Source organism: Esox lucius, chromosome 5 (genome assembly GCF_011004845.1).
Source record: "Esox lucius isolate fEsoLuc1 chromosome 5, fEsoLuc1.pri, whole genome shotgun sequence".
Lineage (NCBI taxonomy): Eukaryota > Metazoa > Chordata > Actinopteri > Esociformes > Esocidae > Esox > Esox lucius.
In genome coordinates, this window is record NC_047573.1 from 31,634,064 (window position 1) to 31,651,510 (window position 17,447).

A 17,447-nucleotide genomic window follows, 5' to 3' on the forward strand; every position below is an offset into this window, starting at 1 on the left:
AATATTCTTCTTCTAACCACAGTCCCTCTGCTTTTTTCGATTGAAGTGGTACTTTTTGCCAGGATCGAAACAGAACCCAAAGCTGTATTCTATTGTAGTTTCTGGAATCACTTCAGAAGATTTCCCAAAGGAGCACTTAAGCTCTTCCATTGACCCTCCTTCATTACGCTGATGCCGGACAGCCACTGAGGCCCTCTGGAAAACAGAGAGGCCGATGAGATATCCAGAGAATTCCCAGCGTCTTCGCTGGTGTTTTTATTTCTGGGAAAGTGAGTTTATCTGGGAAACACCCTTATTGCTTTTTGCGGAGCAGGCAGTAAATACACAGTAATTTACCCGGAGTGCAGGGTGTTCAGCCTGACTATGGGAAGATTAGGTGTGTGTGTGAGAGAGACGTGTATATATATTTTGAAAGCGAAACAAGTCTTTTTACTTTTATGTGCATGTGTGTGTGCGTGTGGACCTTTACACTGACAAGCCGGTAATGTAAACATCATTATAGCAGTATCCCTTTTAGAAACGAAACACCCTAATCCAAGCCCTGAGGTGACATTATTCATACCTGACACATCAAAGAAAGCGCTGGATACAATAAGCACATAAAGGCCCTGTGTAGTTCATTTTGTAGAGCATGTCGCTTGAAACGCCAGAGATGTTAGTTCAATTTCCACGGGGACCAGTAACAAACTAAAATTGCTCTACTCATATGCTGCAGCTACTGTCAGTCACTTTGTATACGAGGGTCTGTTAAATAACTGCATTGTAAAAATTGCATCAAAGAAAAGCATTCTGATTTTGTCCTTTTGTGTATTTTGTGCTTTTGATACCTGTATGTTTTGCCATTTTGTGTAATTTTGACATTGTTCTTTGTTTGTGTACCTGTGTCTTTTTAAAGTCCCTGACAGGAAGATGGATGACAGAGCTAAGATGAGCATGGCTACCAAGACGTCTGTGTTTCAGGTATGCTTTCTGTCTGCCTGTGTTTTTGTGTTTGTGCTCAAGCGTTGTGAGTACTCGTGATGAACTGGTCATAACCTGCATTCCTTTTGGTGATATTTGCTGGGCGGAATGGTTTACGGTCAATTACATTTTCTTTGATAAAAGGCGGGTTGATAGCGGGCGGCAGGTTGAATAACAATGTCACGGTGGCAGGTAGTAGGCAGGACACAAGGCGCAGAGCTGGAGCAAGATATTGATTTGGTACGGTCTCAGACAACATAACAAAAGAGAAGGTACAACCGCAACTTACCTGCACAAGGTATAAACAATGATCCACACTGTGGTGTGGACAAACTCAAGTAGGATCTCCAAGTTGAGGCAACGCAGGGCAGCTGCCTTTAATTGAGGACAACCATAACCTAGGGGCATCCCCATAGCCATGACCTGACAAACAATAGTACAATTATGTTTTGTAATTTAATATTTTTTGGTACTTATATTAAAGATTTTAACAAATTGTCCCTTTCAGCTGATGGCACAGAATTGCTGTTCGCTCTTCACGACTGTTCTGCTCTCTAAAGAAGTATGTGGGGTATTGTATGAGCGTCAGAAACTGCTCAAAGAGAAATGTAACAGTCTACACAATGGCGCATGCCACAAGTGATTTCTTTGACCAGTCCTACTCATGTCCCCAATCTTAATATATTACTCTGCATTCGACTGTAAGGGGACCAGGCTACCACAGCACATTTTCTATATCTGTGTGTAAGCATCAGCTGCAGGCATGTTGACACATTTTTACTTTGCAAATGGACTTTAGTTCACCATTATTCAATTGATTGGACATGGTTTGGAACTGGCACCACTCATCACCTGCTCCTACCATCCTTACAGTGAAATGTGGTGATGGCAGCATAATGCTGTGGGGATATTTTTCAGCACTGGAGGCTAGGAGACTAGTAAGGATTGCGGGAAAGATTAACAGAACAAAGTACAGACAGATCATTGATGAAAACCTGCTTCAGGGTGCTCAGGACCTCAGACTGGGACGAAGGTTCACATCCCAATAGGACAACGACCCTAAGCACACAGTCAAATAGTTTCTACCTGTGTTTCATTGCAACAATCGTCGAAGAGCTATGTTTCCTCCTTCAATTTTCTCCATCATTCAATCCCACTCCATCCACCTGGGCCCAGTTCTTTATCTTCCTTCAAGCTGATTTCTTCATTAACATCCTCTGTATTTGGAGCTGTCCCACTGAATATAAATACTGACCTGCACCTGGACTGAGACTTGGCTCGTTCACTCCAACTGGCCTTAGAGATTGAACAGAGCCAAGATTAAGAAATAATAGGAAGTCCCCTAAGGCTCTAATGTTTTTATTATATAAGATCGAAAAAGGTTTTCGTGCATGCTCACCCAACTTTTAAACATAAAATATAAGACTAGGTCTTTAGCAATGGCCTTGGGATTCCATGAGGGGTTTGTGCAGTTGTTGAGCTAACAGATGTGGTTCTAAACTCCCTGTTCTCTGAATCCTGTTGAGATGGATGTTAGCAAATGACAACACTAAGAAACCGAGGCAGACACTTTTTGTGCCTGGGGAGAGCTCATTATTCACTCTGTGTATTATGTGAATCTCTTTATAGGAATATTTAAATAAATCAAACTCTGAAGCTTTACTCTACATTAATTCATGTAAAACCGACATAATGTGAGTCTTATTTGTAATAGCCCCATAGGAATGTTTTGCAGCTGAGAATATGCTTCTCCAAACGGATACTTGGGTGTAGTTCCTCCTTGTTTTAGTATTCTTTTTTCCATATACATGATACTAATAAATAGACCTCATTAACAAATAGACAAATGCTGTTATACTTTGTTTGTCTTTAAACCGGATGGTCCTCATTGACATCTGTTCTTCTGGGGGTCTGGACTCACTTGTTGTCCAACCCCCCAGGGGTTCCCTTGGTTTATTTATACTTGGTGCTTTAATCTAGCGCTGACTGACTGGCTGGCTGAATGGCTGGCCAGCTCATTGACTGGCACTTACTGCCTGTGCGAATGACTGGCTGAATAACTGGCTGACTGACTGCATGACTGGCTGGCTTACTTGCAGAATGAATGTCTGGAGTATAACTGGCTAAATATCTGCAGTGAATGACTGAATGGCTGGCTGCCTGGGAAACAAACTAGGGTAAGGTGTGGGAGTCAACTGTCCTGTCATGGGACCCTGTCAGCCCAACATTTGAGTGAACTTCTAGTAATAACTTCTGGGGATAATATCCATAATGTCCCATCCTAAGGGAGGAAACTGGGTGCACTTGTCCTTAGATGCTATTCTCTGGTCAGTTAGGCTTTTTTCCCGACTAATGTTTAAGGATACAGTTGGGCTCAAATGTTTGCATACCCTTGGAGAATTGGTAATATATGTACCATTTGTAAAGAAAAGCAAAACACACTTATTTCTTATGGGATTAATATTCAACTGTAGGTCGTAACAGAATGGCACAATCATAAAACAAAACATGGCAACAAAGAAAAAAATTAACTAACCCAAAAGTCTGCTTACCCTTAGTTCTTAATACTGTGTATTGGCCCCTTTAGCATCAATGACAGCGTGCAGTCTTCTGTAATAGTTGTCTATGAGTCCCTGAATTCTTGCAGGTGGTATAGCTGCCTATTCTTCATGCAAAGTCTTTGGTCGTCTTGCATGAACTGCACGTTTGAAATCTCCCCAGAGTGGCTTGATGATATTGAGGTCAGGAGACTGTGAGGCCACTCCAGAACCTTCACCTTTTTCTGTTGTAACCACTGGAGGGTCAACTTGGCCTTGTGCTTCGGGTCATTGTCATGCTGGAAAGTCCAAGAGCGTCCCATGCGCAGCTTTCGTGCAGAAGAATGCAAATTGTCTGTCAGTTTTTTCCAATAACATGCTTTATTCATCTTGCCATCAATTCACAATATTCCCTGTACACACCCATAAAACATCAGTGAGCCACCACTATGCATCACAGTGGGGATGGTATTCTGTTCACTATAAGCCTTGTTGACCCCTCTCCAAACATAGCGCTAATGGTTGTGACCATAAAGCTCTATTTTGGTCTCGTCTCTTCAAATTACAGTGTGGCAGAAGCTGTGAAGTGTGTCAAGGTGTTGTCAGTGTTGTGCTCCTTGAATCAACCACAGCGTCTTTTTCCAGAGCAGCCTCCTGGGGTCACCTGTGGGTTTTTTGTATCCCGAACAATTCTTCTGGGAGTTTTGGCTGAAATCTATCTTGGTCTCCCTGACCTTGGTTTGGTATCAAGAGATCCCTGTATGGCATTTGCAAGGCTTTGGATATCTTTTTGTCCTTTTCTGTTACATTACCTTGTTATGCAGTACTTTTCTGCTCCCCAGGGCTCAGTATCTAGCCTGCTCGGTGCACCCATGTTAGAGCTAACACACTCATTGACTATTTATACACAGACAGTAATTGCAATTTAAAAAGCAACAGGTGTGGGAAATTAACCTTTAATTGCCATTGTGTGTCTATAACAAGGCCAAACATTCAAGGGTATGTAAACTTTTGATCAGGGCCATTTTGGTGATTTCTGTTGTAATTATGATTTAAAAAGGAGCCAAATAACTATTGATAATGAACGGCTTCATATGATCACTATCCTTAAATAAAAAGTTTTTTTTTGCATGATCAGTCATTTTTTCTAAATCAATATTTCTGCCAGGGTATGCAAAACCTATGAACACAACTGTAGAATTTAAGGGGAAGCTGATCTTTGATCTGTAAACATACTGTCAATGCCTTTCCATCAGGGGCCGGAGAAGACCGAGGAGTCGCCCCTAACAACAGAGAGGCGTGGGCGTTGTGCCAAGGACGACAATCCAGCATCCACCCATCCAATCACAATGGAGGAGATGGCGGCGGGAGGCAGGTAGGCCGAGTCAAAGAGATTTATTATTGAGCCTATTCATTTACAATGATGTTTATTTGATGACAACATTAGGGTCATATATTGTCTACAGATGGATTGAATTGAAAACCAGTTGGAGTGATAAGTGTTTGCACATGCGGCTCCATTCTGATCTTTTTCTCTCTCTTATTGGTCTTTTGACTTATAAGATCAGCCCTGTAAAGAATTCTCATGTGAAAATGAACAGTTGGGCTCCCTGTGTAAATGCAGCTCTGGGCACAATTGAATAAATGTAAACATTTTAAGGTCAGGAATTTGTAGACACATAGGTACACAGCCCCCCTACACACACACACACCCGCGCAGTATTTTTCCTGGTGCGTTGGTGTAATATTTCACTGTAGTCTGCTAGTTTAGCTCTGTGGTGGCAGATTAATTTCACAGTGCTGTCAGCCTGTTGGGTCAGAAGGTACAGTTGTGCGCGTGTGTGGCAGGTAGTTGAACCGGTCACTTCAACCCCTTTTTCCTTCCAGTTAACTCCCTTGTGGTGTCCAGAGTGCCAGAAAAACCTGCACGCATTTGGAAGAGATGCTTTCCTTTTAACCGTTTCCTCACATGGTTGTAGCTTATGAGACCGGACAGTCACAGTTAGACCTGCTGACCTGGAAGCGAATCAAAGTTTGAATCCCAGAGCCAGCAAGGTGGGGAATAAAACAATTGTTGTCACAGATCAAGGTTGTTAACCCTTATTACCCCTTTAAGCATCACTAGTGGCTAAACTTACTAAAATGTAAAGTGGTAGTTAACGTTCAGGGCTTATTTGAAATATTCAGCTGGTTTTAAACTCATATTCGTTTTGTGGTTGATGAGGTGTCTGAGCTCTATGATACTGAAAGCTCATTACACTCCATTCAGCTCATTACACTCCATACACTGTCCATAATGTATACCAGGAGGACAGAGTTGTTTGTAATGTTGGTTTATCTTAGCCCTGTCTCTCTGCGTGGCCTGTCTCTCTGCGTGGCCTGTCTCTCTGCGTGGCCTGTCTCTCTGCGTGGCCTGTCACTCTGCGTGGCCTGTCACTCTGCGTGGCCTGTCTCTCTGCGTGGCCTGTCTCTCTGCGTGGCCTGTCTCTCTGCGTGGCCTGTCTGTGTGACTGTCTCTGTATGCTTGTTCATACTTCATGTCCTGTATAGCTGCCAATGTCTTCTAACTGGGCCATTCATGGCCACCCACAGTGTCTTTGTCTGTCTGTCCCTCTGTCCGTCTATGTGTGTGCCAGCGTATACTCTTCTCCTACCCTAATTGAATTTATCCTGTTGTACAGAATATTTTCAGGCCATTAACATAACTGTTTTGAATGTTTCGACCTTCATTCTTTATATTCCACACATAATGTTGCTCTATTCAGTTTCTCTCTGTTGGTTAGAATACTTTTCCTGTCAAAGTTTTCTTATTTATTTGAGGAATTATACTTTTGAATTATAGACAGGAGGCTTAAACAAATAAACATGATGTGTATACTGTAATTGATGTGGATTTGATTATCGGAAGCCTGAATGAGCACAGAGAACCTCTCAAATCAGAAGTGAAGGTATATTTAGTGACCATGACAATCACAAACGACAGACTGATAGCAAGCCTTGCCATTTGTCATAATAATGATCATATTCTTTCTCCCTGTCTTTCTTTCGCTCTGCCTGTCTGCCATTTACCTACTTTCTGCAGCCCTCCAAAGGGAGGCGTGGTCGGGGAGACTGCCGACATACCCAGCTGGCACCACGCCCACATGACGGTGAGTCGGCTGTGGAACGTGACGGTGTTTTCTGGGAAACGTCTGTGGGTGCGAATGTGTGTTGTTGCACCGTGTTTGGGGTTGTGTGTGCGTACATAACGGAGGGATTGTGTAAATGGCAAATACAGGCCTTGTGGCAACAGGGTTGCTAAAGAATGGGCTTTTCCGCAATGAAGCATGTCTTTGTCGTTGGTTTTGAAAATGTGTTGGTAACACTTTATTTGGACAGTCAATCGGTAGATGCTTTACAGACTGTCTAGGGACTATAAACATTATTTCAGTTAACTATCTACTAACACGAACCCTTACTTTAAAACTCATCATATAACTAAATGTTTCCCTTAATCTTATTGTAAACCTAACCTTAACCTTAGCAAGCATTTACTTTGTTTTTAATAGTTTGTTAATAGTATGAATATATCTAGTGCATCTACAGATTATCCAAATCAAGTCTAACCACAATGGCCCTCATTTATCATTCTTGCGTAGAAACGGGCGTATATGTTGGCGTAAGATTTTGCTTACACTCCTCACACTGCCTGATTTATGAAGCTGTGCGTACCTTTAAAATCCAGGTGTACGCAATACCTGCCCTTGATAAATGCCGCGGCTGAAAACGATCGTCATTAGAATAACACGCCCCTATATATTAAAGTCTCCGCTTCCCCCACGCCCTCATTTTACGCCATGGACACACGGAAGACGGCAAAAAAGAGAAACTTCTCTCACGTGGAGATTGAAACGATCACCAGGGAGGTAGAAAGAAATAAAAACATTTTATTTGGCAGTTTAAAAAGAGGAATAAAAGATGATGATATGATGTGGAGTACCATTCATTAGCATTAATAATTGCATGACAATTTGTAATATTCGTCTTATTATTTTATGATATTTATTATTAATGACGTTTATTGTTATTTAGAAGAAGAATGTCGTTATTATTATTTCTATTATTATTATTATTATTTAAGAGAAGAAGAATGTCATTTTTATTATTTTGTCAGTCTGAATTATATTTTGGTCATTAAAAGCCTTTTATTACTGAACCCAGTCCGTGCGCAACTGCCGGGCCTAACCCTGAGACGTCATGTAAAGCGCACAGGCTCGTATCTGAAGGAATACATATAAATCAAATGCTTCGGTAAAGTCACACAAATTAAACATTGAAGTCCATGTTGCACAAAAATAAACACTGAAGTTTGTAATTATTATGTTGTTGTTTTTTTTACAGTGGGTTATAATATATCATATCTTTTAGTTTGTCAGTGCGTTAGGATTTTTTTTTCTGCGCATTTCCGCACTAACTCAAAACGTGCGTACACCACCTCCTGAGCTGGCGTAGGATTTGAGAGTGCCGTACGCCAACGTCCATATTGATAAATCTCAAAGTCACCGTGGTTTTGGGTGTACGCCAGGTGTACGCTGGAAATTTGGTGTACGCACTTTTGATAAATGAGGGCCAATGTGTTTACTATTAGAAATGGGACAATTCAGACCGAGTATCGATTGACTGATAGCCATATTAAATGAGACTGTAAACCACAGGTACAAAAGATACTTTTCTTGTCATTTTATTTGTATTGGTATCCAGTTTATAATGGTAATAAGGCTTTGTGGTAAATATCCAGTATACTTCAGTCTTACTTGCATACCTTTCGCATATTATATGGGTGCTACTAGGAATCGAACCCACTACCCTGGCTTTTGCAAGTGTCGTGCTCTATCAGTAGAACTAGAGAGAACCCAGCTGAAAGAGCGCAGGTTGTCATGGACCTTCCATCTGTGTTCGGCAGCAGCGTTTAGTCGCTCTGCTTCATACCTACCTTCAAATACTCCTCTCCTTGTTGGTAATGTCGTGGCATTCCTCTCTCCCCTCCACCTCCTCCTTCCGCTCCCCTACATGCAAATTCACTGTCTGCGTTGAGAGACACTCATAATGGCGGCTGACAGTTTAAACGTCCTGCCCCACATTCTGCACATTCTCTGGTGATCTTCACTGAAATGTTTAACCCCCCCCCGACATCATCTAGGCATTTCTGTCTTGTGCTCCTCACTCTTAGTGTCAACGGGCCAGCCCAATGCCCTCTGACCTCCCCCAGGGGTTTCTGCTGCTGTTCCAACTAAACAGAGGCCTTCTGTTTTCCCTCTCCCTCACTCTTTAGTGCTCTTCTGTCTTTCTCTCTGTCATGCTCTCGATGTACATATTGCCAAAGCGTATTCTGGAAGTTACGTTAATGAATTCTCAATAGAAAATAGAACAAGCAACAACAATTAAGTTTGTCTTATTGGCTGGCAGTAGAACAGCAGAGAACAGCCAATAAAAAAAGTATTATAATGATAAATAATAACAATAGATACTTATGATGTAATGCAGGTTTGTTTTCTTTCTCACACTGTCCTTCATTTTGTGGCAGTCAGCGACATAATAAAAATTTTGTGAAATCAGTTACCATGGTCAAATAATTTGCCATTGAGTATTGTCGATTTATTGCCTGGTGGCACTGCATTTTGCATTGTGCTGGTGCATTGTTTCAATATGCAACATTTCCTCTCTTTTTTTTACGGTTTTCTAACTTATTCATTCTGATTGTTGGTACCAGAAGGCTTTGTTCTGGAGATGTAGTGTGTTAATAAGAAACCCCTGCTGAACTCAGCCCTCAACATTTGGTATCGCAGGACTTGGTGATGATGTGGAAAGATGACACTGTATTTTAGAATTTCCAAACCGAATTTCCCTTTTTTGTGTTTTCGTAATAACTGGATATTGTTCTAATTCTGCCACTGCACACATTCTTTTTGGACATGCTGGAAAGTCTTATCCAACACAGTTTTGTATCTAGGTGTTTTATCACTTTAAGTGAAATCTTGTTTTTGCAAGTGTACCCTACACCTTGCTGAATTTCTTTGTTCAACGTAGTTGCCTATTCCTGTTCTAGCCAATCCAAATCCTGTTAAGTGTTCTGATTCCTAATCTTCCTCGTCTCTCCTTTTCAGCTCTCATCATCCAGTTCGGCCCTAACATCAAATGTCCAAAACGATGAGGACAAGTCCCCTGCGCCCTCCCAGCCTGCCTTGCTGCTGCGCCAAGACTCGGGCACCCGCAGTGGCATCAAGGGCATCCTCAAAAAGAGCCGCTCCACAAGCGTCGAGTCGGACTACAGTGAAGGAGGGGCCCCCGACAGCACCCCCGCCACCGGGGTGGTCCGACAAACCAGCGTCACACTGAGCCACCCTGAAAGCGATGAAGAAGAGGACGAAGAGGTGAAAACTGAGGAAATTGGGGAAGAGGTCAGTTTCCTCACCTTTTTTAATGGGAAGCTGTTGAGCATCTTATTATATCTACGTGTAACTAGCTAGTCTACGCTGACCATGCTGTTTCAGAATCTCGAGTGGCGCAGCGGTCCAAGGCACTACTGTACATCATGGTGCAGAAGCACCATTACACCCCAGGTTCAATCACCTGTCAAAGCTGTGACCTGTAGTTCCATGAGGCGATGCACAATTGGCTTAGCATCGCCAGTCTGGGGGCCTCGTCCCCTCTGTATTGATGCGCTTGGTGAATGAAGTTGATTCTGACTATCAGGGTGCTGTATTTTGATTAAAAGAAAAGTCAGTATACTCCGTATTGTTGGGAAAAGGCTTGTATGTAAACATTTCACTGGTAAAGCCTATAACGGTTGTGTTTTGTGCTTGCAATGAATACAATTGGATTTAAGTTGATTTGAAATCCAATCCACAGTTCCTGTTACCACTACAGGATGAAGAGACAACGGTGGACGATAACCCTGACGGAGGATGTTTCAGCACCCCCCAGATGCCGAGAGGTGCTGGCCGCGGGGGTAGCAGCAGTTCAGGGGAGGACCTCCAGAGCCGGTCACCCTCTCCAGGGGGAAACCGGGGGGAGGAACAGACTCCCTCCCTGGGGGATAAGACGTCGTCGGTGGACACAGAAGACGGAGAGGACCAGGATGTAGACAGCAGTCTGGACAGCAGTACAGGGTCAGCGCTTAAAGAGAGGTACAGTGGGTGGAGTTAGAACAGATGTGTGTGCACGCACTGTGACAGAACAGTTAAACACCTCAGAATGGCTAGTATTTGCCAAATTCATTCACACATTCAGAATTTAATAGCCTAATAATCTTTTGAGAGTGGAGATTACTTGAAGTTGATCTACATAGAAGTGGATTAGACGAACATTAAAGCAGCAAAATAGTGAGCAATTTGTATGTTTATTTACAGAGTGTGTCTGCTCACTTTTTCAGGGGGCAACTAAAGCATCCCTGCCTTTTATGAAAACATACAATAGGAAGCATATCCTCTGATATTATTTAAATAGAGGATCTAATCTGTGTTACAATATAGCCTTCAGGTTGTGTGCTAATGACTTTGCTAGTGAGTCCTTGCTTCAACACCCTGTCATTCTCCCAGGTTGGCTGAAATGAACAGCGGCGATGAGGAGTGGAAAGCCAAACTGAAGAAGCCCAAGCCCAGCGACTTGGTTCAGAAGTCTCTGGCAGACCGTTTCAACCAGCTCCAGGACTCCGGAGACGCCTGGAAGAAGAAGGTAAGGGTTCGGAAGCCTGGGGCACCACTGACTCTTTCCAGTGGATAGGAGCGGTTTGTAAGGTTGAGATTGCATGACTGGTTACTTTACCTGAATTCTAGAGGATTCTTGGATTTGGTTCTCATTCACTCCTAATTCCAGGTACTAATTCCAGATAGGGTTTCTGGGAATTTAGTGTGAGTTGCAAGAATTAGTCAACCACAGTTAGGGTAGACCTGAGACAGAGGTTCAGTCGGGAGAGGTTGTGACAAAGTATCGTATGAACTCTGGGCCTGACAGTGTTCTGAAGACATGGCCACTGGTAGTGGTTACCCAGGGTAGGTGAGCAGTTTGTAGAGGAAAGACAGTGAGGTTAGGGGGTTGTTAAAGAAACTCTGCAATGTCGGCAAAAGTCTGGGCCTTAAGTAGAGACCTCAAACCCAGGAGATGCAACCTGTCTGCAAAAGACTGAGGCTTGGTCTGGGATCGTCTGGTGGAAATGTTCTGAGTCAGCTTGGTCCGGTATCTTCTGGTGGAAATGTTCTGAATCAGCTAGTTTTCCCATGGGATGTGCTGAGAACAGTTGGCTAAGGTAGGAGGTGGATGAGGAAATGAAGAGCGTGGCGGGGAGGGAGATTTGGAAGCAGTGGGAGCATTGATGCCAAATCCAGGGCTTAGCTATGCAGCCTGCCAGAGAGGGACGCCTCTGACCTGACACTCGTAAAGAAGTTAATACCATGCAGCTTAGGGTGGTTCCTTTGGCTTGTCCAGCAAGCTGGTCTGTCCATCATGGTCTCGCTCTACATACACTCTGTTAGTTTTTTATAGAAATGAATAATAACACTTATTTTTCCTTTTCTATGTAATGCCCCACACATACACATAAACACACATCGCGCACACTGATTTTAGTACGAAACGTACGAAAATATTTTACAGGTGAAGTCTCTGTTCTCACATGAATAGACCCACTTTTTCCATCTCCCTCGTGTTCTCTCTGGTTCTTTCACTCTTTCTTGCTGTTTTTGTCACTCTCTTTAGCTAGCTTTCTCACTTTTTAACTCTTTCTCTCTCAGTGTCTCTTTCTGAGTAATCCCTCACATTATTGAACTGTTCTCCAACGGTTACTGCATCATCATAGATTTTGTGACTCACCGTTGTGGAGTTCTGGACACATTTTCCTAACTTTGAATGAGACACTGGGAATAATGTCATCTCTATTTATATGGATGGATCATCTTTCTAGGCTTCAGCACATGGTCATTAGAGACAAGTTTCAAGGGGTTCACTGGCTATGGGAAACCCTCCATCCATGAGAAGCCACCAACCTCCTTATAAAACTAAAATGATGTCATCTTCCTACACAGATTAGCCCTATTTAAGCTTAATTTAATCTGGTACAGTAGTCCAACTGTGTTCATAAGACCTGTTTCTCAGTGGAAATGGGGCTATGATTTGAACTCCTATCCACAGTTAACCTGAAAAGTCGTTTGAGAGCACAACCCTGGAATGTACCGGGGGAGACAAGGTCTGCACGGCTTCTAATATGCCTGTGGATTTCTGCCTTTAATCCATCTGAAGTCATTGGAATTGGTCTGGATCTCAGCATGCTGCAGCTGTCAGCTTGAGAGATGGAGAGGAAAGGAGAGTAAGGAAACACACAGCTCTCATTAGAAGTCAGTCCTGTGTGGCTCGGTTGGTAGAGCACAGCGTTTTGCAATGACTTGTTGTGGGGTCAGCTTCTAGTACTTGCTGTATGTGAAATGGCTAATTGGTATGGTACATATTGTCCATTGATGGTTTGGTGTTGGTCCTGATATGTCAGGGTTTCCATTTCTATAAAACACCCCAAAAGTCACAATTCCAGATTTATGTTTTCATCTAGGGATGTGTGTGCCTGTTGGGTTTTCAGGCACAAGTTTAGGAAAAACAGGAACTCTATGAGTCGCTGTGGACCAAGCTGGAGCAGATGTTGTTACACTTTTGTCGTCACTGCAAGAAAAGAGAATCAAGGTTTTCCTCCAAAATGACATCCTGTTGAGCTGTGTAGTGCGCTACTTTTAACCAGCAGACTCTGGTACCATGTAGTGTGTCAAATAGTGAATAGGCTTCCATTTGGGATACGCCCATGGTGCGCACACACTGCCGCCTTCTCTCACATGCTGCAGATGTTTCCTGTTAGCTGAACTGCGCATTTTCTCCCATTGACTGTGGTGTCATTTTGAGATTCTTTCTCTAGCTAAATCTGAAACGTTTTTTTGGGGGTGTGCGGAGAGGTTGTGTGAGTGAAAATGATTGCAACTCTCACTTGATAGTGTAAGTGTCATTCAGCATTCCTTAAAAGTGCTTTCGCTGTTTGAAAGTGAGCATGCTCATATCTTAAGAAAAAAGTGAAAATGACCTTAATGCTCCTTTAGCTGAAATACGAGTTCTTGAAACCTATTGTGACTTGTGGCCGGGTCATACTTTACCCACGCTTTGCAGATTCTCTGTACATGATGGCAGGTGGTCTGGTGGTTGGGCTAACTGGAAGGTTCCTAAATCCAATCCTAAACTGGCAGAGATGTTTCCTTAATAGCAAGGCACTTAACCCAAATGACTACTCTAGTTAAGAGTGTCTGCGAAATGGTTTAAATTGGGACATCTCCCCATTTTTTTATTTAGTCCAGGACTAGGCATGGTCTTTGTCCTTCTAACTGGCCCAATGTGTTTTGTGGGCAGGTCACTTAGAGCATGTTACTTCATTAAATTAATGGATTCTTCAGCCTTGTTTTTTCCCCTTCTGCCTTAAACCTTTAGACTTAAATTGATTCCCTTGAAAAGGTATGTTAAAGAGGCCTTCAGTGTTGATTTTTATAGGTCTTAAATGTTTTCTACATTAGCATAACCACATGAAAACAACATTCAAACTAGCCTAGTGTGGAAATAATTCTAACGTCCCCCAACCTGCAGTAAACCAAGTCACGCTCTTACGTTTCCCTCTTGACTCACCAATAACTGGAGGTGTTTTTGATGTCTGTCAACTAGGCTTAAACAGCAGTAGAGGGTAAAAACACACATTTAATTACATTTTGTTCTCTCTCAACAATGTGAATTCCTGCAATGCCATTGGCCAGGCACTAAATCCCTCCCTCTATTCCCCCCAGTCAGGGCTTGGGAGTGGTTGGACATTTGTTTCTTCTGAAAGGGGAATTTCACCGTAGCTCAGCAAATTATGTACTAATTGGTAAAATTAGCAAGTTATTTTCATAGAAATACAATTTGAGTTCTTTTTGGAAAACCAATATTGATCATGCCTGCCTGCAGTGTTCTGTATCATGTTGTACTTACTGCAAGCCAAAAGGAGTACTCTTTCACTGTTTGCCTGGCGGATTACATCTGAACACTGACATTTCTTTACACACCGATTTACAGAGTTTATACAACTTGTACCAAAGAACACAACTAGAATGTGTGTCCTTGTGGGACAGCTGAGGCATCACGATACTGCACTCGGGTAGTAGAAGGCTGTTACTGCTCAAATTAAACATGTTCATTGTTATGAAATGTTGCTACAATATCTAGCTAGCTGATTAAAGGGATGTTGCATTTTGTGTTGAATGCTTAAAAAATTATGTATTTGTTTTTTGTCTACACTGATTACAATGGACAGCACTTTATGATATCACACCAGTTGGAGCCACACCTCGCAGTATTTTTGTCTTTGCTAAAACCAAAAGATGACAATTCTGTAAGGTCGCTCCCATAGACTTCTATGGATCCTCTAGCTGAGGCCAACCTGTGCAAGGCTTAAATGTACGCCCCCCACCCTCACCATTCTCTCTTTCCTCATTCCCTCTTAGGTCCCCTGTTGCTTCTGCACACGCAGTTTCATATCCCAATGTCCCTCCCAGGCCAGCTGCTCTCTAGCCGGATATTTAGGATGACCCTGTCTGCTCTTCCACCCTTTCCCTGTTTCTCTTCTGCTTCCTCCGTTTTCCTGCTCTCCACCTCACAACCTTCTCCTGACCTCTGTATGACTTCATTGTTGTCAGCCCAACTTGCTAGTTGTAATCGCTTACTATCAGGTGAGTGTCTGTGTTTGCAGTATCTTTTTGCATGTCTAAAAGCATGCTCGCCACAGGTTTTGAAACTCTGTTTTTCAACAGAAATACAGTACCAGTCAAACGTTTGGACACACCTATATTCCACATGTAGTATGGAATATATTAATTTAGCAAAACTATGAAGTTACACATGGAATCATGTAGCAACCAAAAAGTGTTAAATTAATCAAAATCCATTTTGATTACATTTTGGATTCTTCAAAGCAGCTGCCCTGCTTTAAAGACATCTTAGGTGATCATTAGTTCACCAACTCTGTGTCTCACAAAGACAAATCTGGACTCAAACCTGATGAACTTATCCTCTCCAGCAGAGAGAACTCTGGGTCTTCCTTTTCTGTGGTGGTCCTTATTAGAGCCAGTTACACCATAGCGCTTGATGGTACTACACTTGAAGAAACTTTCAAAAGTCTTCTGTATTTTCCGGATTAACTGACCTTCATGTCATTGAGTTGTTCTTGCCATACTATGGACTTCTACAGTAAAAACATATGTATTCCTGGTGACTAACACATGAATCTGGTTGAGAGAATGCAGTGTGTCCAAAGGGGGGCTACTTTGAAGAATCTACAATATTAAATGTTTTTGATCTATTTAACACTTTTGGTTGCGACATGATTCCATATGTGTTGTTTCATAGTTATGATGTCTCCACTATTATTCTACACTGTGGAAAATGGTACAGTAACGAAGTACCCTTGAATGAGTAGGTGGGTCCAAGCTTTTGACTAGTACTGTACATGTCAGGTTCCATCCTGAACTGCAGTTTAAATAGGAATCTGCCAACTGAAGATAAGATTCACAAAGACCCTTGTCACTTAAATCCAAGCTCTGTTGTTGGACCGGCTTCTATGATCCAAAAGTATAGAGGTCTCACTCGCTAAGTCGTGGTTAGGCTAGTGGATGGCCTGTCTGGCTGTTCGTTTGTCTCAGTCTGTGCTTCAACTTCCACGTCCTTGTGTATGCCTCAGTGCGGGTGCGCACGTTTGGAATGCGCTGCGCGTGTGTGTGTGCGTGTGTGTGTGTGTGCGTGCGTGTGTGCACACCAGTGTACATTTAGGCAGTGAGAGAGTAATGTTTTCCTGTAGGTCTCTGGTTGTAGCACAGTGACTGGAGTCCTGTCAGCCAAGGTTTTCCCCCTCACTGATTGACTCCAGAGCTGGCCTGTTAGGGTGATTGTACAGGGCGCTGTGGATGTTGGATGTTCTGTCAACCCGAAGCTTTGCTGGATGACAATGGATAGTGTGGTCTGTGTTTGCATTTGTGTATTTAAGCAACCACATAGTATGAACGTGTCCCTATTTACTCATGCCACCATGAGTTTTTTTCCTTTTTTCTTTCACGCCAAACTTGGCTGTCTGGCACCGCAATGCTTGGGTATATGCTGTCAGTGTTTTGTAGTTGTGTGTTTACCCAGCTAGATAACCCAATTGACAGTTTTTGGTTGGTTTTAGGGTCAAGCATTACTGGCTAAATGTAGGGGTACTGTTAGCCTTTAGGGTTAGGTAATGTTTAGCCTTTAAAGTAAGGCTCTTGAGGGTAGGGTTAGGTGATAGGAAACATATGGAATAATGTTTCTAGTTCTCATAAGGAAAGAAAAACAGTCTGTGTGTATAGACTTTCATGCTACATGTTTTTGGTAAGTATACGACCCATCTTTAGGGACCAGTTTCCAAGACACGTAAAGCCTACCACATGCTCAAATGGGAACGTCAATTGAATGACTGTGAAGCCTGCCCAGGCTGTAGGTCGGCGCCATTTTGCTGAATTCTTTCAGCGAGTCAGTTAATCCCCACAATGACAGTCCAGGTGGTTCAAGGGGGAGGCCTTTGATCCATGTATGGGAACCATATGGCTTTGTGCTGTATGATGCTTGGTGACTTTCCCAATTTTTCTTTTCTGTTCAATCATCGCGGCCTGTATTATGTTTCACCGTTTTCACAGGAAGTTTGCTTTCGCCTGTGTAAATTAGCGAGATAAAATAATCCATCACATTGTTGGTCTTTTGTTGGTCATTGTTTATTATTTTGTGTCAGAGCCATAAAATTCAACATAAAGAAGTAGTCAACACTCATAAACTTAGCAGATAAAGGCGAATACACACTCACACAAACACTGTGCTGTAGTGAAGTCAGCCATTGTAAATCAATTTGAG

General features: G+C 42.6%; 1 protein-coding gene across 5 annotated transcripts in view; it reads left to right on the forward strand.

The window, feature by feature from the left end:
- The window catches only part of svild (supervillin d), a 70,603-nt gene that overhangs the window by 23,532 nt on the left and 29,624 nt on the right, over positions 1-17,447 (forward strand). For 4 of the 5 annotated variants that reach the window (XM_034292253.1, XM_034292252.1, XM_010904156.3 and 1 more), the window contains 6 exons: positions 896-960; positions 4,754-4,872; positions 6,580-6,646; positions 9,641-9,934; positions 10,386-10,663; positions 11,075-11,210. In XM_034292253.1, the coding sequence (XP_034148144.1) occupies positions 896-960; positions 4,754-4,872; positions 6,580-6,646; positions 9,641-9,934; positions 10,386-10,663; positions 11,075-11,210 (959 nt within the window). The remainder of the gene's footprint in view (positions 1-895; positions 961-4,753; positions 4,873-6,579; positions 6,647-9,640; positions 9,935-10,385; positions 10,664-11,074; positions 11,211-17,447) is intronic. The other variant, XM_034292255.1, reaches the window with a different exon arrangement.